The sequence below is a fragment of the Patella vulgata genome, chromosome 4, assembly GCF_932274485.2.
Source record: "Patella vulgata chromosome 4, xgPatVulg1.2, whole genome shotgun sequence".
NCBI lineage: Eukaryota > Metazoa > Mollusca > Gastropoda > Patellidae > Patella > Patella vulgata.
Genome location: NC_065882.2, coordinates 63,172,267 through 63,198,719, shown reverse-complemented (window position 1 = coordinate 63,198,719; position 26,453 = coordinate 63,172,267). Strand labels below are relative to the sequence as shown.

Below are 26,453 nucleotides of genomic sequence, written 5' to 3'. Positions count from 1 at the left end.
GTAGTCTTGATTATCCCGGTCTGTCAATCAGACGTAAAATGGTCGGTAGACTGGTTAAGCGACACTAATTTCAAAACAAGGGCACGTAAGCTATTTTTTACTCAAAAGTGCCCGGATGTTATGGCCGGTTAAATGGTCATAGCTTATTAAGTACAACATGGCCGTTTATTAAGTGGCTATAATTGTGCCAAACTGATTTAAGGCTTGGTATATATATAAATATTGTGGGGTAATTGTCTAGATATTTGGAGATATTTAATTATGGTGGGGCACCCTATATCATACAATATTGTTTCATTTTTTAATTTAAATTTAAGGAAACCTCATAATCCTCATTTATCTTCTTGATCATGGTATGAGCTACACCATTTTTTTTATCGAATTATTCAATAAATTATAGTAATTAGTATCATGGTTTATGTTAATATTAGAAATCTATAAACCTGGACTTCTTTTTTCATTCAAGATAATTCAACAATTCAAGGTTCAGTCCCTCAATCCATACTTTCCCCAAACCCAATCAGCGTTTTTACAGCACGTCTCTAATAATATATATTTATTGAAAATATATTTGTTTTAAAATCAGCACTAGAAACGCAACAACTTGGAAAACGTGCCTTTTCTTATGCTGGCCCTTTTCTATGGAATAGACTACCATGATCAATAAAACAATCACCGTCTGTGGGCCATTTTAAATCTCAACTCAAAACATTCCTATTTCAAAACCCTGATCTGTAAATAATCAGTGAATATAAAAACCATGCAACAGCGCCTTAGAAACTGTTTTCTTCAGTATTAACGCGCTTTATAAATGACGATATTATTATTATTATTAACACTTATGACTACTATTTTCCTCTTCATTTCTGCATTTCTTTCTATTTCTCAATTTCACAACATCATCATCATCAGTATTATAAATATCCACTTCATTAGTATCTAATATTTCATGTTTTCTTTCTTGAGAGATAGACATTCTTTCAAGGGCGCCATTTTGGCTAATCATTACTTCCCTGACAAAAACATCTGCAGATTCCTCGTTAAGCGGTTCTTCTTCCATTAGGTTTGGCGTTCTTTGTTTCCTTAACACTAAAAAATATCATACGCACACGTCAACATGGCTAGTAATAATATACTAGTATATATACTTGTGTATTTCACTGTAATTGCTGAAGTTTATGGTAAGTAATAAAATTATTTGATGTAGTTATAGACTTCGTGTGGCTATTTACCGTCGCCTTCTTACATGAAGTCAAATACTTCTGAAATATACTCAGGTGATTGCGGATGTTATTTAGCTGTTGGTGCCACATTATGCAGTCTGGGTTTGGTGATGCCGCTCTGCTTTCTTCTTTCTTTTTCGTTCCTTGTCATTTTGTGTTTCCCACTTTTTTACACTGGTTCATGGCAGCTCTTTATTTTTTTTCGTTTGCTCTATTATATATATATATATAGTAGAATAGTTAATTAAAGCTTTGAACTTGATTCGTTGTTGAACTGGGAGCCAATGTAGATTTTTCAGAATCGGGGTGATGTGGTCTGATTTTTTTTACTTGTCAAAACTCTGGCGGCAGCATTTTGAATTCGTTGAAGGTGTTGAATTTGATAATTCGGAAGGCCATAAAATAAGGCATTATGATAGTCTAGTTTATTTGTAATGAATGAATGAATGAGGAGTTTTATACTCTCAGCATTTAGATATTTTTTTATTTTGTTAATTCTGTGAAGATGGAAATAAGAAGAGGAACAAACAGATTGGATGTGGGAGCTAAAGGACATTGTGGAATCTAGAACTGAACCGATGTTTTTGGCTTCTGGAGATCGAGCAAGACTTTCGTGTTGAAATTTAAGAGGTGGTATTGAGAATCTACTAAGTTGTTGTTTTGTTCCAATTACCAGATACTCAGTTTTTCAGGATTTAGTTTCATGTCATCCATAACCTGATTTATTCCAGACAGTTTTCAATATTACTTAAAGCTGAAGTAGTGGATTGTTGTTTGAAGGAAGCATATATCAGCATACAAGGGAATATTAAGACCAAACTTTTCAGCGATTTTAGTTAATGGTCGGGTGAAGATAATGAACAGTACAGGGCCTAGAACTGACCCTTGGGGCACACCACACATCATTGGGACCTTAACAGATTTGACGTTATCGATCTTGACACATTGTTGTCTGTTTTCAAGGTATGCTCGGAACCGGCTTAAAACTGTGCCCCGAGCCCCTATTTCTTCCTGTAGAGCTTGGAGAAGGTCTTCGACATCAAGAGTATCAAAGGCAGCCGATAGGTCCAAAAGTATCAGCAAAATACATTTTTGATCATCAATAGTTATTAATTGTTAGAGTATTAATTGAACTATTGTTTAATAAATGCCTGAAGATCCGCTATCGCGGTGAAAACGTTAGCATAAAAATGTAGTTTTATTTTGCCATCTTTACTTTCAATTATATATTACCAAAGAGCAGCTTTAATTATCTATTCGACTATATAAACTGATAAAAAAAAACAAGCAGTATTAAATCCATGTGCACACCTGACGCCTGTTATTGATAAATCAAAGTTGAGACAACACTTGATTACTGTAAATGTTTCAGCTCTTGATGAATGTAAAGACACGAAAAATGTACCGGTATGTAAAGAAAATGAGAAATATTGTTTCAACGCACCCTCCACATGGAGAATTTTCATGGAGAAAGTGTGTATGTCTACCTGCAGATATTGTATAACAGGTAAATTATATACTATATTAATGTTCTTGTTTTCAGGTAATATAACATGTCTTTAACTACTATTGTTATAATTTTTGTCGTTGGTTGTTTCCGATACTCACAATAGTATCGGGTGCAGGGCAGAATATACTTACTCTTTCTAGATGCCTTCATACTTCTTCACTATTGTGATAGTAGGCCTAAACTCTCATTTAGAAATTCCTTTTACTTTAAATTAATTGATTTTGTACAGGAACACCCCTTCTTAGAGAGGAAATTTAAAGCAGTGATTATCAGAACTATGTTGTAGATTTATATTTTAACCAATTGGTACATGTTTGTCTAATTGTAACATGTACTCGTCATGAGCTTTAACGTTACATCAAGTTAGCAACAGGTTCTAATAATCTACTTGAAAGTGGGCTGACATCTCTGACAAGCGATATTTTACACACAAATACAATAGGCACCCAACAACTACTATAATACATCCTTGACAATAACGCGAATGTTGCAGCTGAAATGTTAGAGAATGTACTTATCACATTGCTATAGCTTCTAGCAGGACCTGTGAACATGATTGTAAATCCATAGCCCCCCCCCCCCCCTAACACGCACACACACCACCACCAAATTAATTGTTGACTCACTATTAGTTCCACATCTAATGTGTTAAACATGCGACAAAGGACATGAATCTTAGGCTGTCGACTGTTGAGAAACGTGGTTTTGAGAAGTCGACACGTACATGAAGTAGACCAATGGAAACACTGATTAATGAATTGGTAATGCTCGTAACAACTACTTTAAGAATATGGTTGTACAGCTTTGACGTGGCTTCAAGAAGAGATATATTACTAAAACATATAATATAACGGTGATAGTATGTTGACGGTTTACACTGATTGTAGTAATAACTGAGACTGAATAAGAAACGATAACCTTTTCGTGATTAAACACCCCATTGAATAGACTGTTCTTCAATTTGATTAATTTAAGCTGCTATTAATATTTCAGAAAATGTAGCTATAGGCAGGAATACCACGCAGAGCTCATATTCTGACCAGATTGTATATAATTCATTTAATGCTGTAGATGGTGAAAGTCACGATAAATATGGATCTTGCTCACTTACAAATACACGTAATCGTATGAAATCATGGTGGTGTGTTGATTTACAGAAGCAATATAAATTCAAAGAAATCCGTGTTTATGGCGGCACTAATGGTAATAAATGTTTCGTATATTCATATAAGTACATTTAGATTATTTTTGGTATGCTGTACACTGTTAATATATTGTCTATCTACGCGCTGTGCATAGGGGATCACTAATCAATTAATAGTTTTAATACTAACGGTCTTTTCCTGATTAGGGCTAATTCATCGTTTAAAATAATGTATATGTTTAAATAAACATTATGCAACAGCTAAATCTACCTATTGCAGGTCTTTCTTTCGGCCTGAAATATTATGTAAACTATATATTAGACATTTTTTAACATGAAAAGACTAGATCAACTCTCGATGCCATCTTATGTGTGTGATTTTCACTGGCTGGATTTGAATCCGATCTGCTGCTCAACGTTCCTTGATGATTAAATCCAAAGATGGATAATCGGGATGCTTTTTATCGTACCGACTTAAGTAATGATGATCGGCGCTATAGGTCTAAAATTCAATCGATAATATCTCGGTTCAGAGTGGAGCAATTTGACTGAAATTTTCAGCATATTCGTTTTAGATTATCAAGTTTTTAACTATTATAGTGAAAACTGCCAACTCTTTATCTAATCTCCCATAATGTCCTTTTAATATATTGTCACCCAATGGAGGATTGAACGTGGGCATGGGCATTATTGTAGGGTGTATTTGAGATTGTAAAAATACATGTAAGTCGTGTAGAATTTCCTTTTATGAAACAGACAGGAAATAATTAAAACAACTTCAGAAACTTTTCCATTTACAGTAATTGTTTCGGTTTCATTGTATACATTTTGATATTTTATATAATTAAGTTCTGCTCTACTTTATAATTCATTTATTAACTTTTCCAAAGTTGTAAACTTCAGATTTTTTACCATCGACAGTTTTGTTTTAACTGATCAGAGGCAACATGATCTGAAGAAATCAATTCACACACGAGGCGAAGGGCTAATAACGAAACTAAAAGTCTCAATGATGCCCCGAGTCATAAAATCTAGCTAGAGCCCAACTGCTACAACGCGATCGATCAATTGAGTCGGCCTTTTTCCGGAAAAAATCGATATCAGGCCTTAGTCAACTCGGATGAGAAATTATCATCGTTGGATACTATACAAAATGGGTACGACACGGTACTGGCTTCCATGCAAGCTACGACATAGAAAAAGTAGTTTAAGAAACCTGTAAATAAAAACAACAAATAAATAACAATAATTAATGATAATAAATAACTATAGAACATTCAGTTTAAATTGATTTTTTAATAATGTCCATTTGTTTAGATGATTTCGAGCCATCTTGAAAATATGCTAAATGGGGGATCGTATAACCAAGTTACGCCTTTTTAATGGCACGAATGGAATCTGTGATCCTATAACCTATATATTGACAGTGCCAAATCACAAATGATAAGTCGATAGCATTATTGAAAATCAAAACAATATGTTTGGATATTTGTGTAAAATGGTAACTCGTAAAATAATGGCGTAACCTACCCAGAAAAAAATGTCAACGTTGATTTTGTGTCATTAAACATATAAGCCTTCAAAATTAAGCCCACGTGCGTGCTGTATCATAAGGCCTGTCATTGAGTCAACTGGCGTGGTGTCGAATCCCCGGTTGTACGTGACAAGGAGTAGAGTCGCCTTCCAACCTCGTGGGTTTTCTCCGGGTCCTCCGGTTTCCTCCCACTGCTAAAGACCCCATCGCGCAAGCGAATTATTGAAATAAAATTGAACGATATGTTAGTCCCGAAATGACCTGGTTTGTGTCGAGTGGATGTTAAACCCCATTTCTCTCTCTCGCTCTCTCTCAAAATTAAGCCTATTTCATGATTTCACCAAGTCTACAGATTTACAGATTTACAACCAACACGAACTGTTTAAACTGTGGTTACTCTAGTCGGCGTTCTGGAATACGACTCAAAATATTTATGCGTTTCATGTGTATTTGATTACTTTGATATTGCTAATTTGTGTAATTGAATCTCAGAAATGATTACTGTTCGTTAGGACAGCTCCTTCCATTAAATGTCCGATTTATTAATTATCAAAAATAAATTAATAAGACACAATATGAAAGTTATTTTTCAAAAACCACGTGACATTTTATTCCGACATCTACCTAAGCATGTCATTTTCTTTCTAAATTTTAAATATTTAACAGGGAGATAAACACCGTCCGTTTCAAATTTAGAGGGGTGCAATAGCCATGTCCTGAGATCATTAGGACCCAAGACGCGTTACTAAAATTAAATTTAGCTATGCAAGATCAGCCTAATGCAGCCCAAAACTGCGACTGTGCCTGGAAAAAATGTCCATAACAATCCTTATAAGGATAACTCCTTGAGTTTTAAAACTTATAATTTATTGATAAAATCTAATGTTTTACAGCATTATACACATTGTTACCTATTAGTGGTTTTTCATTATAAATATCATACAAGGTTACCCATAGGTTTCCATGAAAACCATTTTGAGGTGTTCAGTTTGGGTGCTAACATCGAAGGCATGATATTAGTCCACCGTGATTGACCCAAAATTAGAGAGTGGGTGCTTAATTTCAGCTAATCAAAATTGAGAAAATTCCTGATTTTTGCTACATTTTAAACTAAATATTTATAAGTTTACATTACCTTCAAGGCCGAATGATATATTTTCTATTATGCAAAACCACACATTACATTCTTTTTTATTATAGCTATAGTCAGCCTGTCTAATTTTACTGTAATTATCAGTGATAATGGTAGTTGTGATGAAGCAACTCTTAGATCATCACAAGTTTGTTATAAAGATCCTGGTAGTAATAGAAATCCGTATAGTATAGATAGATGTGATGAACGGAATGTAGATTTTAATGGACGGATTGTATTTATAACAACAGGCATGGAATATAGACCTCTAGGATTATGTGAAGTAGAGGTTTATTCAGGTGATAATCATTTTTATATATTAATGAGTGGGGTGAATATTTTATTTGTCTATTTTAATATATAAACAAAAATGCAATGGGAAAGTGTTGAACGGCCCATTTGACCGATTAGGTATATTTCCCTATGTAGCCGCGAATCCATTCACCTAACAATTCACTACCCATGTTAGCTATATACAAATAATATATGTGAAGTTTGAAATGAAACATAAAAATAAAATTCGTAATTCATATATTAATTTGGCTCAACAGAAAAAAATATCAAATAAAATTCTCCAAATCCTGCACTTGTTTTCAAATAATGAATAAATTATGTTGTATATCTATTTGACATAGTATTTTGAAAACTACATCACGTTCGATGTTGTTTCCAATTCTAACACTCCGCCAAACCATTCAACCAGACGACGAAGGGGTCGTTTGTATCAAAGCAATATTCCCGATCAGGTTCCTAATAACCAAATTGTGCACGCAGTGGCGACATCAAACGACTTAATAATGATGGTTGCCAGGTAGAAGTGTCGCATTTCTAAATTTGTTCTATGTTCACGTTAAACATGTAAAGCGTCAATGAAGAAGACAGTTATCGCCTTAATAATAGAAATCAGATGAAATAGAATTAAAATTTACGCTGAAAAAAAAGGAAATTAGATTTTACATTATCTTAATTTTGAGATTACATGAACAGAAGTGGAAAATAGACGATGGCACGGCATTAACAAATTTAGAATTTTGAATCTAATATACCGCCATAATTTTACACCAAATACCGTAATGATTGTCTTAGTTATCATGTACAAAAGACCCTTAGACCTCCACCGTAAATATTTTTTGTACAAAAATAAAAACATTGACCATCCAATACCCAATATGAAATCAATTTTCAACCATTGAAATGACCAGGCATATTTTCCAAAACAGTCGATATTGACATTCTAGTCTAGTCTAGAATCCATTTATCTAACCACAAACCAATAAAGTTAGTACTATAGAACGAATATATTTTTAATGTCGAATGAACAGATTTTTGTTTTCCGGTCTAATTTGATGTTCCACGTCGAATAAGTTTAAATGAACTAACCGCTTACACCTAAATCAGGAGATTATCTAACATACATCTGTACTAATATTCTTAGTTTATGACCAAATATCAACTCCATTTACTTACCATCAGAATAAGATATACCTAAACAGAACGTGCTATATTTCTAAATTGTTTATACCGGTTGCAGCATGTCACTTTTGTATTTATTAAATAATAATATGATATTTATTAATGTTGACTTTTAATTCTCAGCTCGATGTTCAGACGGATATTATGAAACATCTAGAGGAAGTTGTACACGTTGTAACTGTGATGCGAGACCATGCGACCCTGATACGGGACGTTGTTTAAAGAAATGCGCTATAAATTGTAAGAATGATAAATGTGATGTTGATGGTAGATGTACAGATGGCTGTAATGTTGGATTCTATGGTTCTGATTGTATGGGCGAATGTAGCCCAAACTGTAAAGACAATATTTGCTACGGAATTGGCGTTTGTTCAGCTTGTAGAGACGGATTTTATGGCAATGTCTGTTCAAAGAACTGTTTCAATTGTAACCCGGGTGGTTGTAAAAGGATTAGTGGTGTTTGTATCAATGGATGTAAAGACGGATTCTATGGTGCTGGTAGAAGGTGTAAGAAAGAATGCCCAAATTGTAATCCAGGTGGATGTCAAATGAAAGATGGAGCTTGTATTAACGGGTGTAAAGATGGATTTTATGGTAGGAAATGCGAATTGAAGTGTTCAACATGTAAACCTGGTGGGTGTGATAAGCAGGGTGTTTGTACCAATGGATGTCTAGACGGGTTTTATGGAAGTGATGGACTATGTCTTAGAAAATGTTCAAACTGTCTACCAGGAGGATGTGATAAAGATGGCGGTGTTTGTATCAGTGGATGTATAGAGGGTTGGTATACAGATACATGTAATACAAGTTGCAGTAGTTATTGTCAAGGTGGATGTTATAGATCAAATGGTATATGTACAACATGTTATTCAGGTAGATATGGTGATTATTGTCAATATGAATGTAGTAGTTATTGTCAAGGTGGATGTGATAGATCAAATGGTATATGTACAACATGTTCTCCAGGTAGATATGGTGACTATTGTCAACATGAATGTAGTGATGGGTGTATTAGCAGCGTGTGTAGTTTGGATGGAGTTTGTTTATGTAAAGCATCATATTATGGCAATAAATGTGAAAGTAGTTGTTCGGATAAATGTTTCAACAGAACATGTCAACTTCAGCCAACATCTGGTGATCCGGTATGTTCAGATGGGTGTATTGATGGTTATACAGATTCGTATTGTCAAACACTATGCCCATATAACTGTGTAACATGTAACACTACTGACTGTTCTGTTTGTAAACCTGGTTGGTATGGTAAAAAGTGCCAGACATCTTGTCAAACAGGATATTATGGACATTTCTGCAACACCTCTTGCAGGACTACTTGTTTTGAAGGCTGTAGACCATCGGATGGATACTGTAATGCTTGTATAGTTGGTTATTTTGGACGAACATGTAATCAAACGTGCAGCAAGACTTGTGAAGGGGGGTGTAATAGAGATGGTAAATGTTTACGATGTTCAAAAAGCTTTTATGGTGACTACTGTGACAAGAACTGTAGTAATAATTGTATAGATTCGGATTGTGAAGGACCTACTAACTATCTAAAGTGTTCTAAAGGATGTGTTGAAGGGAAGACGAGGCAATATTGTGACGAAGATTGTCCTGACACATGTATTTACTGTGACCAGTCACGCAGAAATATATGTTCAGCCTGTAAAGATGGTTGGAGGGGATCTGACTGTTCTCAGTCTTGTGCTTTGTTATCTGAAAATTGTATTGAGTGTCACCAAGATCTACCACGTTGTTTATCCTGCAACTCTGGTTGGTTTGGAAAAAGATGCAATGAACGGTGTCCTACAGGTTGTCTTGATAATAGCTGTAATCTTAACGGGACTTGTCAGTCGTGTGCATCTGGTTATTTTGGTTACATATGTAGTAGCACCTGTCCTATAGGATGTTTAGATAATATATGTAATATGGATGGTACGTGTGAAGCTTGTAAACATGGACATTATGGAATAACTTGTGGCAAAAAGTGTAGTACCAATTGTAAGTCTAGCACTGGTTTAACTGTATGTAATATAACAGATGGTTCATGTATGGATGACTGTGGAGATGGTACATCTGGACATAACTGTACAGGCGGTAAGAAGATTTAGTATGTATTGCAAACGTTGTTCGCGACTGTGGGTATACAGTCAAATACAGTATAGCTTGTGTATATATTTAAACAATAAATATTAAACGATCATTTACGATGAAAACACACTGTTGTTTTGAATTAGATAACGGTTAAAAAGACTAAATTTCCAATGTGAAACGGTCACCGAAATACTTCGCGGTCAATGGCTAAAATACCCAAACGGGCGCTCCATTTAATTAGCTATATAGTGCTTTTTGCCATTGGCTTTACTCATTCGTGCTAGAAGGATACACGCCACCACCACTACCATCTACCCCACCCCCTTCTTTGCCACATTTATTAAATTTTCCTACGTGTCTGTGAATAGTCGGGACACAACCCCTAGATTCGTGACCATTTCTCCGGAAACAAAGTTTGGGGATGGTTCCTGATCGAAGGGATCCAACTACCATAAGTTGTTCCAGACATCCATGAAAATTATCCTATATAATATCACAGCTATTATAATGCATTATATTCTAATGTATTCCGCCGTATGACTCGGATATCCCAGAAAGCACGTGTCAATAGTCAGTGTGATCTGCCGGACTTGCGCACTCAGATAGAGAAGTAATGTTATTTAGGAAGTTATCGACTGACAAATTGTTGAAATACTGAATGGGACATCGAATGTGTATCATATAGACAAACACTTCCATTCACCACTTTCCAGCCATGTCCAAGAGGTGGTGGTGGATAATGGATGCTGTACTGCAGCTTGATGTAGGATTGGGAGGTCGCTCAAGTAGTATACACCTGATTCACACTACAAATTTGATGCTTCCAAGTCACCGAACAGGGTTTTTTTTATAATAATTGTGACCGCTTTAGAATGGGGGCATTCATAGTCATTTAAATTGGTATTGGCACTCACGCCCCAACACAATTAAGGATCAAATAGAAAGTATCTTACAAAATCTACCCTTTTTTGTTAAATATTGGCATGAATATTACCTATCGAATTACCTTCTCCACTGGATCCGCAGCTGCCTTTCTGGTTAATAACAGTTTGTTAAAACCATATCAATATCCCATTCCAAAATCCGCGCACCTACCCGAATCTACCCGAGAAGATTTTCACATATTTAGAGTTAGGAATGTCGAATAATTTGAAAACAGTAAAAATAGGCAGAAAAGAAAGAAATCGACAATAAAATTAGCGGAAAATAACGAAATCTACATAAGTTCATATTTTGGCAATAAAAGTACTTTATACCAAGAAAACAATATTGTCTTTCATGAACAATTCATCATTTTCTCAAAAACTGCTTTATATAGCTTTCAAAGGAACAAGGTAAATATGTTGCAGGGTGGTATTATTCAAATTTGTTCAAATGAAGTAGCATGCTCCATAGGTGTTGGACAGAGGCACCTTTAATAATTAGAAAGAGTTAATCATATCTTCTTTTTCTCCAGAATAAAATAGAACCAAGCTCGAACAATCCCACCATTAAACAAATTTCGAAGTCCTAACAACGGTATAGGCAAAATAATGTAATCCGCAAAAGGATTTCTTTTGAAATTTTACAAGAATCACCTTAAGATGACAAAGGTACACATTTGGTAAATTGAATGGACTGGACTCCATTTGGGAGGAGCAAGACATGGACATATTGAAACATTATTTAGACTAAGAACTCTGAAAGTGCTTGAAGTTTTTTTTATATTAATGTGTATAATATTAAACAGATTGCGGTTAATCAGTTTTGTTCAAATGAAGTTGCTAGCCCCAACAGGTGCTGGTCTTCGACACATTAAATGAGCAATTTTATGTACTTTTGACTTTCCTAAATTGTTTGATTGATTTCAACTACATTTAGAAGGTTTAATAGTCATGCAGGTTACAATAGGCTAATTTATATGTGGCAATTTTTTATCTAAAAAAGTTCATAAGATTTTACTAAAAGTTAATGACTTGCTAGAAAAGTAGCTCCCAATTGTTAGTGATACAGGAGGGAAAGTCTGGCAAGAAACAGCGTCTAGTGGGTCGGATGGGACCAAAGTTCGACAAAGTGTGGGCGAAACGCTTCATACTTGATGAGTGACTAAGTGAGTAAGACGCTGGTTCACTATGTTGAACTTTGAGACAAAATGATATCTTATTACCAATACCGTTTCTTTAACAGGAGAAAACTTTGCTTGTCCGAGTGGCTGGACCAGACACAATGTACAATGTATTAAAGCTGTAGCACAGATGTTAAACTGGGAAGAGGCGTCATTATATTGCAAAAGCCAAAAATCCGGCAACTCATCATCTCTAATTGAAATAAATAATGCGGAGACCAATAACAAAGTTAAAGGTATCAAGTTACCTGATTCTTTTTATACGCCCACATATGTTTATTTATTCGAAATGAAAAACCACATCCAAGCACCACCTCCCCATTTACATTCGGACGTTTGCAAATTTGTGAACACCATACTTTACAATGTCCTTGATATAATTTTTTGTTTTGGAGAGTTCATTCAGACATAAGGAAAATAACCTGCCGAATTTTATAATTTTCGGATCGTTATTTGCAAACGCGTTTTGAAGAGTTATCTTTTCGATAATATTTTCAGCTGTAATGTATGTTTACAGCGATACAGGACGACCATCTCGACAAACCCTTTAAAACTTGATGAGATTTTTATTTTGGGCCAAAGGAGGAATTCTATGGGATTGTTTATTTGTCGGCAGCAAATGGCTGCACTATTCCCGGTTGTCGTTCATTTTTATGAAAGCTTATAACAGGATAAAGCTGCTGATGGAATTTTAAGACAACTTGCTGAAATTGCTTAGCGTCTCATAAGAAAAACGATAATGAATGTCAAAATTTTTGGATCGTAGAATTTGACAAGATATTCCGATCATATTGACTGTTTACATTTTGCAGGATTTGATGATAATGGTTGGTTGTTTTTTAAAGAAAATCGAAACAAAACGTTCACTTTATTCTCTTATTTTACAATTTAAAGATAAAGCTAACTTGGACTTCGTTATTTTTTTTTTAAGATTTAGATATAAATGATCTTATATTAGGAAATTGTAAATATCCCCTCGCCCCTTAATGAGCTAGGTTACTCGTAATTTTATTTCTATTTTAGCTCTTATAATTGATACCGGTGTGGATTATTGGATTAACATTAGATCAACAATAAGTGCGAGAGAAAAAACTGCTATTACTCACGAGTATGGTTATCAACGAACAAGAGTTCTCTATTCTTACCTTAGCTGGAATCGGACAGAAACAAAAGTACAGGTATAAATACAATAGTTTAATGCACATTACACAGATTACCCGAGTATATTAACTGTTGCATCAGTATCAGTGAGAGGAAAACGCCCATTTAATTTAACTGATTTTTGCTATTGTCCTTGATTAATTTGCAACATCTTGTGTGGCCTCTCCCTAAGTAATTATTCTGATTTTCGACAAATACTTACTTAAATTTACCCTCCACAGGTTTCACAATTAAGAAATCCGGTGGTCGAAACAATTAAAATTGCAGAAGATAACCACAGTACATATTTCCAAACTAAATATCATATTTCATCACACTTTGAATGTATGGTAGACATATACGTATAAATGGAAATACGAGAATTCTAAACCGGGCCATGGATTAATTACTATTCAATGTATTTGTTTCTATTTGCACCGCCTATTATTTATTTTCAGAGTGGATATGTTAACTTTGAACAGTTGATGAGATCATATGAATACGTGGACACTGAAGATCGATGCGGGTATATGTCTGATGATGGGAAATGGCACGATGCTAAATGTAGAGCTAGGAAATCGTTTATTTGCAGTAGAAGTTTAGGTCAGTCATATTGCTATGTTCGGACGAATCATATGCCTAGCGAAGTTAAATAGTGGCGGGTGGTGGAGAGCGAGGTTTTTTAAAGGTTCCCCTATCGCCCGTGTGAACTTGTTTTGTTGCTCAACACATCCGTCCATTTCATTAGTTTTGCTAATGACAATTTCTCGGGTTTAAATATTTTTGCTTTTACAGGAATAAATTTGACTTACCTATTAGTGTATATTTACTATATATTGTATTTCAAAATGAAAACAATTCATCTTCGCGTTCACTGAAAAACATAATGAGGCAAGGAAACCAGTTGGTCCGAGTGCCCGGGTCTAACTCCATATAACGTTTTGCTCACCATCTATAATCGTGAGTATAATTGAATTATTTTGAGGTATATTAAAGATGATTATCTTATTATGCTGTCTAACAGATTGTGAAAGGGGGTATTATGGTTCAAACTGTGATGAAGTATGCCATTGTTACCAATCACAATGCGACCAATATACAGGAGTATGTGACTATGGATGTGAACATGGATGGATGGGATTTAGATGCGACCAAGGTAAATTATATTTATTTCCTTACTAAGAATCATGAATGTCTTAAATAGAATTGATTCTATACTGAAAATGAAGTTATTTCAATTCTACAATTTTAAAAATGTCGTGAATGTTAGGTACTCTGTTAAAAAGTGTAACTATGAATTTGATATCAATCTATCAACCCGGTAGTTCGGTCCAGTCTGCATTAGATTCTTTGACACGGAACAAGGACAATTACGGTATAATTTATAAAATTAATATAACTTCTAAGGTTGGATTTACAGTTCTTTGTGTTTTATTTGCATACATTTATCATTTTGTTGTTTTTTGTTTCAGTGAAAGTAGCAGCAGACGGTAGAAATTTCTATAATATAAATTAAAACTAATTACTTTCATTTAGTTATGTATTGAACAATTGATTGTCAGGTCTATCATTACTGTGATTTTGACTTATGATGGCGCATTTATAACAACTATTCAGGGAAATTAGAGACTTAAAAGCCACTAATCGTCAATTGCATTTTTGGGAAATGTATAAGTTTAACATCTTAATTCACGCTAAAATGTACCTAAAATGGTTATTTAACATTTAATTTATAAACCAAAAACCGCTATATCAACGGTAAATAGAGGCCCATCAAAAGATTTTTCACTACATTTTGAGCTGGCGCTGGAACGTTTATGTCATCTGTAGAGGATGCTAAATGTTTCAAAATGTTCAATTTATCTTATTTTTCTACATACTAAATGGAGCTGAATCATTGTTCAAATGATATTCATCCCGATAAGATATTCAACTATCACAATATTATGAATCTCTTTAAAGCTCTTAAATGAAGCTCAGCGGCTTAAATTATTCGTCAATGACTTATTTTACTTTTCCCAAAAATAAATGAAATTCAATGAAACTCTCGGCGTTTTGACTTCAAGGCGTAATCGAACCTAATGTGTCCCCAGCACCCCTTAAAATCAAACCTTCACATTTTCTCACAGCACTTAAACAGATATCCCCACAGCCTCTACATAAAATGAAATGTCGCCTTTTCTCCAAAATTTCATCTACACAGTCATATCAACAAATTGCGTATTTCAGTGGCAACCTACTGTGTTAATTCTCCAACCAAAGGTAAATATGCTCTGTTAAGAGTTGATAGAAAAAACGTAAAATATGACAAAATCTACATCATCAACGAATCACAGGATACATCATCATCTACACCATGTGATCAAGGAATGTTTAACGAGGATGTTGACGGTGTTTTAAACCTCAAGATATTAATTCAAGATGATAATACAACATCTCCCAGTTGTTACCATACAAAGGTACGTATACACAGTTACTATACAAAGGTACGTATAACAGTTGTTACTATACAAAGGTACGTATACACAGTTATTACCTTACAAAAGTGCGCATGCACGGTTGCTACTATACAAATTTGTTGATATACACAAACAGGTGCTTATACATGGCGAAGGTCATTGCTAATAGGTTTTGTTAATGAGTGTGAAAGTCAGAAATGTAGATAAGTTGCTTTTCAAAAAAACAGATTACGAGTGTCCAGTCCGAAATACAGCTCACCGCAGATTCGCCCAGTGGTGCACGAATGACATAAAACTGTTCGAACAACAAGGGCGCAGAGTCAAATGTGCCATCCACCACTATCATGGATAAGGAATTCCTCCTGTTCAGAGCCTCCTGTTGTTGTCCAGTCATCGAGTAGCTCAAGTTCAGCTAGGGAATCTGGAGACTTTGGTAGATGCCTTCTTACGTCGAACGAGACGTCTCACCACATCTGGATTACCCATAGCTGCCCGGACATCTGCAGTGGCCTCACGAGTGAAGTCGGAGAGTAGTTGTGCAGGATTAGCACGGCAAGTCGTTGCTGCTTGCTTCATCAAAGGCGACAATCTGAGTGCGGTCATGATCTGAATCATGGCTGTGAGGACCGGTCCGAACAACTCTTTGAATCTCCAGATCTGTTGTTATGGAGCCCTTGCATAGAGGGGATTGTCTCTGGGAACATTTCCCACCGCAGTGTACGTATAACCTCCATAACAGAGCTTGGAGCCGCCTTTGTTATTTTTTATAATTTCCATTAAAATGAATAGGGAACATTTTTGTTATAATTTCCATTGATTATGTTGAAGTATTCAAATGAATAGGGAACAATTCGGTTACGGCAATACTATATACCGGAAACACCGGAAAACACAGGAAAACACAGAAAAACACCCGAAAAAAAACGGAAAACAACCGGAAAACACCATTTTATACTGAATCCCGGAATACACCGGAAAAACACTAAATACCGGAAAACACCCTAAATAGGTAACCCAGAGCCTGGTCCTCTGTCTGCGGTTTTGGACCAAGTGAGCGCCGATGAAGGAAGGTCAAGGTCATTACGGTGTTCGTCTTACAAATAGCCCCCCCCCCCCACACACACACACACACACACCCCAGAAATTTTCTGTCACAAAAAAAATTCGAATTTTTCCGAAAAATTGGTTTTACAAAAAACATTCCGTAGAAAAAAAATTCAGAGAAAAATACTGGAAAAAAAATTTGAATTTTTTTTTGAGAGAAATTTGCCAGAAGAAATTGTTCAAAAAAATCTGAAAAGAAATTTTTCTTTGACCGTAGGCGATCGCTCGCTTGTATGTTAATGAACTTATTTCATCCGCCCTTACCTGGTCCAAAACCACACACAAGGACCAAACTCCGGGTTACTAAATAGCTACCGGAAAACTTAGAAGAGTAAACTGTGCCCGAGATTTTTTTTTAGAGAGCGCGCCGCTCCGTTAGGGATCATCGTCAGGGTGGGACGGGGGTGGAATTGTCCAGTCACGTGACGAACATAGATCTTCCGTTCCTCAACCCATATTATTTCCACAGTCATTGTCATTAATCACAAATTACGGGATGATATACGAAAATGCAGGTTTACTTTGAAATAGTGCAAATTATACTTTTCCATCTACAATCTTTAGATCAAAGGATGCAAGTTCTTACACAGTGCAGCATAATTTGTACAACAGAAGACATCTCGAATATCGATTGTCTGAAAAAACATTTTCTCGGGGACATTTTTTTCCGAATACGCATTCGGTGTAAGTCTTCAGCCACCAGGAAGTGGTTAACATAGTAATGTTTTATTACGATAGTAGTACATAAAACAAATTGGTTGCCTGAGGTTCTCGGGGGAAAGTAGCCTCATCGGCTAGAGTCCTCTATTTCACAAACAAAAACAACAATCGCTTCCTTGAAAATTTATCGATCAACCCTTTTCACAGACGTCCAGCTTACCGCTTCCCGTCAATGCAGTAAGATAGAATATATAGTTTTCTCATGGACAATTGGGCGAAAGTTGGGGTTTTCTCAAGGAAAACTGGTCAACAAGTTGGGGAAAAAAGCTCGAAAAGTAATCCAGAAAAAACTTTTGTGTGCGGCCCTCGGAATATGATGGAATATGTTGAATATTATTATAGTTCAAGTGATTATATTTGACCCTGGAATGAAAGTAAGCTCAGAAACAAGTAGATGTTTAGCCCTTCCAACGAGATGGATAGCTCTTGAAAAGGATAGACACTTTTCAGATTACAGCCTGTCCGAGAATTGCGTGGCATACATTTCGTTTGGTGATTAGGACACATAGCGGTTAAACCTGGAACTTCAACTCGAACTATTCAGAGATTTATTAACTCGCTTTTGATGATACTTGCTGTTTTATGATGCGATTTTTGTTACCTAGGGAGGAGTTGGCCTAGTCGGGCCTTCCACTAATTCGTACCACCCTGATGCCAGCGTTACTGGTAAGAATCAGGAGACCGGCGCAGACGGCATATAATGGGGCCCTCCGAGGGCAGTGTTTAATCTACTGAAATACTGAAACACTGAAATCTACTGAAATTTACTGAAATTTACTGAAAACTAAAATTAAAATACAAAATAAAATATGGTCAATGAGGTAGACTGATTGCTTCTTTTAAAATATTCAAAACATAATAGGCATCAACAAAATTTTGGAGACAAAAAATCGGAATTATTTTTTTTTTTTTGGGGGGGGGGGGGCTATTTGTAAAACGAACATCGTAATGACCTTGACCTTCCTTCATCGGCGCTCACTTGGTCCAGGCTCCGGGTTACCTACTTAGGGTGTTTCCGGTATTTAGGATGTTTTCCGGTATTTAGTGTTTTTCCGGTGTTTCCGGTGTTTTCCTGTGTCTTCCGGTGTTTTTCGGTATATAGTATGGCCCATTTGGTTATTTGCATTTCATTTGAATGATTACAATATCTGAGGCTATGTTATTCCTAGTAAAAAGCAGATTGTGGTATGTTAATTGTGTGGTCAATTGTCTTAGTTGGTCATCATATTTTATTTTTTAAATAATAATATTTTATTTTTTAAATAATAATATTTTATTTTTTAAATAATAATATTTTGTTTTTTAAATAATAATATTTTATTTTTTTAAATAATAATATTTTATTTTTTAAATAATAATATTTTATTTTTTAAATAATATTATTTTATTTTTTAAATAATATTATTTTATTTTTTAAATAATAATATTTTATTTTTTAAATAATAATATTTTATTTTTTAAATAATAATATTTTATTTTTTAAATAATAATATTTTATTTTTTAAATAATTGGGTTTTTTTTCAGAAATAATAAATAAATGAAATAAATGAAATAAATTAATAAATGAAATAAATTAATAAAAAAAAATATAAATAAAAAGGGGGGGGGGGCTTTTTAATTTAAGTCCAAGGGGGTTATGACCTAGGGGGTTTATGATAAACTGTCCAACCTCGTGGGTTTTCTCTGGGTTCTCCGGGTTCCTTCCACTGCTAAAGACCTGTGCCGACTGGACGTTACCCTCCTCTCTCTCTCTCTCTCTCTCTCTCTCTCTCTCTCTCTCATAAACTGTTACCAATAAATTGTTCCTTTAACAGACAGACAGAGGAGTTTTTAAATGGGCATTAAGAACAGAAGAAGTGTCTGGTTTCTTTAGTTACTATGACAGATTATATGAACTGAGTTGTGATTTTACAGCAGCAGAAACTCTGTCAAGAAATAACAAACAGGCTATAAGTGGGTAAGTTTTCTTTAAGGGGTTTCATTAATATTAGATTATTTTCGGGCTCTTGCCACAAAAAATAAATAACCCATGCTGCAATTGTTTCACAAGCTCGAGCTCGACCATACCTTCTAAATACGTAATATCAACTTTAGTACATTTACTGGAATTACTTTCTAGTTTGCTTAATAAGGCGAAGTTGGTTTTGTTAATTCCTGATAACATTTTAGGTGAATTACTGAAGCAAAAATAAGATTTTGAGTAAGGATCAAAATTTATAAAGTGCACATTGTGTTTTATTTTTTGTTTTGCTGTTTTCTCCCTAGTATATATGAACCCAGCAAAGTAAACATCACCCAGACTACCGAGGACGTCCAGCTATTCATTCAGAACCCAGCAACAACCAGTCGTGTTTCTCAAGTACAGATTGGCTCCAGAATTCAACTGGCAATGCTATTAAATAAACGTGATGACATAACAGCCTCTGGTCAGTAATCCCTTTTTTTGGCACGGATAATTGAGCCGTGATTAGAAATGGAAAATAATATGTATGTAGTTTACGAGAATTTCACTGTCATTATCTACTAATAAATGTATACTTTTGTAACAGGTATTTCACCATATAAATGTTCCTGTTCTACACCTGATGGGAAAACAATTCGTCAGCTTACAGACTCTAATGGGTGAGACTAATTTTAAATAATCGATTTTCCTAACAAAATAAATTACTATCATATAAAGTCAAGATGTTTAGTAAATATTTCTTTCGGTGGTATTTTAAAGGCTTCTTATAATAAGAAACGAAAACCACGGGCACTTGAAGTGGTTACAATAATGTGTCTAATCTGTACTATTTCAGTTGAGACAAGGTCAAATAAACCATCATTTCACCATGGCTCATTGAAGATTTTTCTTACCAGATTATCTCGCAATTTATACTTCACACTTTTACCAATTTCCCTCGTTTTTATTGAAGAGTAGGCTTTAATTGATCCTTACTGTATCCAATGCCAATAAAATGGTTATTGTATTAATTACAAATGAAACTTGAAGGGATATGATTTTCCGAAAAGCATCATCGTTGAACCAGAGTGGACACGATCCCAGCCCGGCATATTTACACGACTAAGCATTTCTTGCTGATTAATGTGTGTGAATAAACCCAAATCTATATTCTTACTGGAGAGAGCAGTCTGTAGGGAGAGTAAATTGCATCACTTCCGGTTTAATGAAAATAATTACTCGCTTATAAAACTTGTTTGCGCGTGTCGCGGATGATTATTTTTAAATATATATTTTAAATGTATAGAAACCTGGTGGAAAATACACCAATTGGTTCTAAATAATGATTTAATTTGCTAACAGATGTACTATATCGAGAATCTCCTACGATTCTTTTTTTATATCAAATATATCAACACATGACGATAATGTAAAATAGAAGACGCTTTGCCGAGTTTGATTTTTACTTTATCGACGAGTGTTGATATCAAAAAGACGAGTAGGAGATTTTATTTATCACCCTTACTTACATGAAAAATAAATAAATAAAATTCTTTAGTATAGATTTCATTTCATGTAAAGCGACATCTCCTTAGGAGATATCGCTCAGTAGATTATAACACACGAGATATCTACTTCTACTGTAGAATACTCATTGGGTGATACAACATATTAATGAAACCCGACTTAATGACTTAAAATTTTGTCGTAAATTATTATTTGAATCCGAGTTAACTATGGTCGAAATTAACCAAGTTAACTACTATCGAGGTTAACCCCGTCGAAGTTAGCAGTGTTCACGTCTGATACTTTGATCAAGAAGAACATTATGTTCATGTCACACGCCTTCTTGATGGGCCATGTGGAAGAGCCGGTAAAACCATTAAACTTTCTCGTGCGAAATTACTCCTCGAAATTTATATATTTGAACTATTTAAAACTTAAAAAAGCATATTCGTTTTGTAGATTTAGAAGTACGTTCATTTTTGAATGTTATTTCAGATGTCCTGTACCGGATTCTCCTGTATTTGCTCTAACCGGAAGTAATGACTCATACCTTACATCCAATGTATTTGATGCTTTCGCAATTAAAGGAAGTTTAGGTCTCATCTTCACTTGTAGTTTTGAATTCTGTTTTGAATCAAATGAAACGAAGTGTGCTGATGTAAGTTTTTTTTTTAATTTAGGAATCTGTATAGTTTTATCATACTCGACTTTTCATTTAACACGATAGCAGTGGCTAGTGTATGGGTTGCAATGTTTCTTATGTGGTGAGTCCACTTATCCGTTGCTCCTCGTTTTCGACTCTGTCCATCGGACTTGATATTCTTACTAATAATTAGGACAATAGATATATCGACAGATTGATAAAAAGCTTTCCAAATTTGTATCCCTAATATGTTCACGATTTGATAGCTGTTTATGTCCTAGAAATGCAACCTATCGATAATGCATGTCGGTCAACTACTTTGTGCACACCTTTGGATACATCAGACAAAAAAAGGCTAGTGTGTTGACAGAGGATTTATCGGTAACTATGATTACTCATTGTGATGTTGAGTGAAAGGGGCGTTAGATATATATATTGTTAATAAGTAGGTATGTTGGTAGTTGGTATATTGGGGTTTTTGTTATCAAATAATGGACGAAATCACGCATACTAATGAAAACCCATTACGTTCATGTATTACAAATCTTGTTTTAATTGTTTACCGTAAATCCGGTGCCAAAATTATTTTAATTTGGTTGATTGGGAATGGGTAGCAAATATGCCAAAGGTGACTGTTCAATTTTCTCGCGTAGAAACTGTGTGATTTGATGATATTTGGACTAAAACATATTCAAAATAAGTTTGCCTCAAATCACCCTCTCAAAACATTTAATCGCAAGAAAACTTACCCATGCTACAAGAATCTATTTTAAGCAGCCGTGTTTGTCAAGTAACTTGATTCAAGGAGAATTTGTTTGCCAACTTGTCTTTATCGTTAGTCGCTGTCCATCGGCCATACATAAATGTCTCTCCTGTCCATATATCGATATACCAAATATACCATACATTTGTAACTACGAAATAAATAAATACTTTCGTGCGAATAGATCTTCAAAAATCCATACATTTATAACATTATGTTTCTTTTTAATAGTAATATCCTTAAATGCCTTCTTATTACTATTATTAACTGTATATTATAGAGATGTGGTGATTTCCGAAGTCGATCCTCACTCGAGATCAGATCTAGAACAAAACGATCAACAAATGAGAATAGAAAGAATGGTCAAGCATCAGCTTATTTACTGTTGATACCAAAAACACAGAAGGACAAACAAACTGGTAGGTTATAGTTTTCCCACAGATTGGTCAAATACGATATCCTGGGGTAGTTGTTCAGTAATTTAGATAAAATTAAATTTATGATTCGATTGAAGTGATGTAAATTTGGTTTGCAGTTAATTAAAATTTATATAAACATAAAGATATTTCAACATAATTCGGGATCATATATATGCAAGAATCTTTGAACGGACGGTTAAATAAATGAGTGATAATGCAAATAGAACTTTTTTATCTTTTAAATATTTTGATAAAGCATATAATTTCCATACATTTTTAATAAGTTAAGATAATGCATATAACTTTCTTAAATTTTAAGTACTTTGATAATGCATAGAATTTTCTTATATTTTAAATATAACTTTCTTAAGTTTTAAATATGTTGATATTGCATAGAACTTTCTTTTAATATTTTCATACATTTTTAATATGTTCATAATGTATAGAATGTTCTCCCATTTTTAATATGTTGATATGCATATACCATTCTTGCATATTAAATATGTTGATGATGCATAGAACATTTTAACATTTTAAAATTCGTTACCTTTAGACTATGTTCACGTTGTTCATTTTAACCATTTATTTGATAATGGAACTCAAACTATGACCCCCACACCCAATTTAGTCTGCTCGATACAGTAGAAGTAATGTGTATGTCATTATTCTCCATTACAGATATGAATAACCTCTCTGTAGACTCTGATGGTACCGTTTCCAAACACGTGACTGTTATAACTGGTTCCATCTTGGTATTGGTACTGTGTGGAGGTTTGGTCGCTGTCGTGATGCTTGTACGATCTAGTCGCACTAGAACTGTTATGAAACAAACCAATGTAAAAATAACGGAATAACTTTATAAAAGAAAGTTGAAATAAAAATTTAAATATTATCAATAGTATCCAGACTATCATGTTAAAATCTGTAATTTTTACTTCTTTCTTATCGATAGTTAATTTGACATGAAAAAATTTATGGTGCTTTAATAAATTGTACAATGTCATTATATTAATGAAGATCGGACATGTGTTTAATTATATGTAGGTTCAAGAATTTTATTGAAAATTGGAGTTTTACTTCCACCAAGGTTGATATCGTAGACAATATTGAGAATGAAATTGTCAAGTATAAGTTCAATAATAATAAACATAACAGAATGAAACATTTCAACCAAAGAGCGAATAGTAATAATAATAACAAAATCAAACATATAGATGTTATACATGTATTGAAATTAGATTTTGATAATACAGTTAAATATAAAGGAATTAGAAATATTATATACATTATTTACATGAGTTATTCAGTAAATGGGCATGAATATGGTTAACTACCCTTATAAAAACGAACGCGAAACGAAGGCCGTTTCATTAGTAAGACTGGTTTGTAAAGTGTTTTTTGATTGGTTCGTAGACTTTAGCTACAATCAAAGCCAAGACAGATTATTTGAATTCGTGGAAACCCTATGGAGTAAAACGGAATGAGATCTCTGGGGATACCGAGGATGGGAAAGAAAAAGCGCTAGTGTAGGGAGACCGGGGACTGCGTAATGGCAGCGTATAGTGTCATTCGTCTGGATGTAGTTACATGTATATAAATGTCGCATGCCAGAAAGCTACAAATTGTAGCTGATATTATAAATAATTGCATTTTGATAGTTTATTTAGTTTTTGGTTGCTGTTGTTATTGTTTAATTTTAGCTACATTATTTTGAATATTAAACTATATTAGGGTTTTTTTAAATAAAAAAATTGTATTCATTGTTGGGTGGTAGCCTATATAGTAATATTGTTGGTATAGTGGTGGTATGCTGTGATGTTGGTTCATTGTGTAACTTTATTTGTATTACTTTTGACTTGTAGCTAAGCTTATCTACTCTATTTTAATTGTTTAATTTTGTTTAGTGCTTAATTTTCGCTACTTTATTTTGAATATTAAACTACTTAGCTTTTTTAATAAATATAGTTTTCATTATTGAGTGACATAATAAATATGGTAATGTTGGTAAATTAGTGGTAAACGGTCATATTGATTCAACATGTGGAGGCGTGTGGCTTCGTTTTATTTTTATTACTTATAAATTGTAGCTAAGATTATCAAATGCATTTTAATTGTTTTATTTTGAAAATTAAACTTAATTGTTGTTTTAGAAATGTTGTTGTCATTGTTGGGTGGAGTATGGTAATGTTGGTATAGTCGTAGCATGCAGTAATGCGGTAACGGTATGTGGCATGTTGGGGTATTTCACATTTCAGATTATGGACCCCCCAGAGCTCACAATTTTTATATGATTTTAAAAACCGTTCATATATATCACCGTTACACAATAATTGTAGTTAAGTTCGAGCTTCGCGAAAATCGGATCGAAATTTCCCGTCAAAATGCCCCCCCCCCTTTTACGCAAGTAGTATCCGATTTTAAGGTATGTTTATATCCCATAATTATGGATTATGATCCCTAATTTTACGAGAAATCGCGTTTTTAGCCCGTGAGCAGCCAATCGGTCACAATGTGTCCGATTTTGATCAAACTTAACACATGGGTTGTTAATTTATGTCCAGTTATTTATGAAATACACTTAAATGAACACTATGGAAACACTGTATTTTATACAACATGAGAGTTATATCATGGTCACTGCCAATTATTCTGTTAATACACTGTAGACTGGAGCATATTATATAATACACAGTAGACTGGAGCATATTATATAATATGTTGTAATCAACATATTATTCAAAGACAATTTTGATCCCTGCTATTGTTCTCATGGGGGATTAATCAAGCAAGGGGTTATCGAATACAATGGTGTTAAAAGTATAGTCTGTTTTTTTAAACTACTAGGTTTAACAACTTTATTCACAATAAATTTCATAAAAGTAACAACAAATACATGTATCAAACATAAATCATAACCCTACTAAATGTGATATGGCGTCAGTATATTCAATTGCACTTTTTACTCCATTTAACAGTTTGATTTTTAGATCATTAATAGATTCTTCTACTCTTTTATATTTTCGTCTTTTAGGGGGCAATCGTCCCCCGTTATCCAATTGAACTATTGTATTTTCAGTAAAAGTCTGCTGGTGCTATTGGGTTTCGTATTTTTTACTCTGTACTTATACCCCAAATTAACTAAATTTTGACCTCCTTGAGAATTAGGAATAAACCCTATGCGAACTTGAGCCATTTTAAAAGATATAATGTAATTGGGGGTGACAACTATCCTTATATAATGATAGTGAGTTTCTAATCATATATTTTATTTGATTTATGAGTACTGTCTGAATGAAAGGTAGGTGAATAATATTTAAGATACTCGTTAACCGATGACACATGAACTTAACTTATATATTTTAATCATTAAAATAATTAAATTTTAACTAGGTGAACAGTACTAATAAGGATACAGTCTCTAATCCTTTGTTTACTTAAATTTTCACACCACTACCCTATACCACCAGTTGATTGGGGGCACAGTGAGATTAAACCCCTGCTCACTGCCTCCAATTTTAACTGATTAGTTTTGAAATTACGGGGAA

The 26,453-nt window shown here is 34.2% G+C and overlaps 1 protein-coding gene across 1 annotated transcript; it reads left to right on the top strand.

Annotated features, from left to right (window-relative positions):
* The first annotated feature begins 1,068 nt into the window (after positions 1-1,068).
* LOC126818441 (neurogenic locus notch homolog protein 1) lies at positions 1,069-25,051 on the top strand. The gene is made up of 17 exons (XM_050545851.2): positions 1,069-1,181; positions 2,596-2,730; positions 3,727-3,936; positions 6,612-6,842; positions 8,140-10,110; positions 12,274-12,447; positions 13,235-13,389; positions 13,810-13,954; positions 14,376-14,507; positions 14,824-14,841; positions 15,581-15,810; positions 19,450-19,592; positions 19,901-20,061; positions 20,185-20,257; positions 21,579-21,741; positions 22,770-22,908; positions 23,587-25,051. The coding sequence occupies exons 1-17, from the start codon at positions 1,118-1,120 to the stop codon at positions 23,760-23,762; spliced, it is 4,320 nt and encodes a 1,439-aa protein (XP_050401808.1). The 5' UTR covers positions 1,069-1,117; the 3' UTR covers positions 23,763-25,051.
* Positions 25,052-26,453: the final 1,402 nt, after the last annotated feature.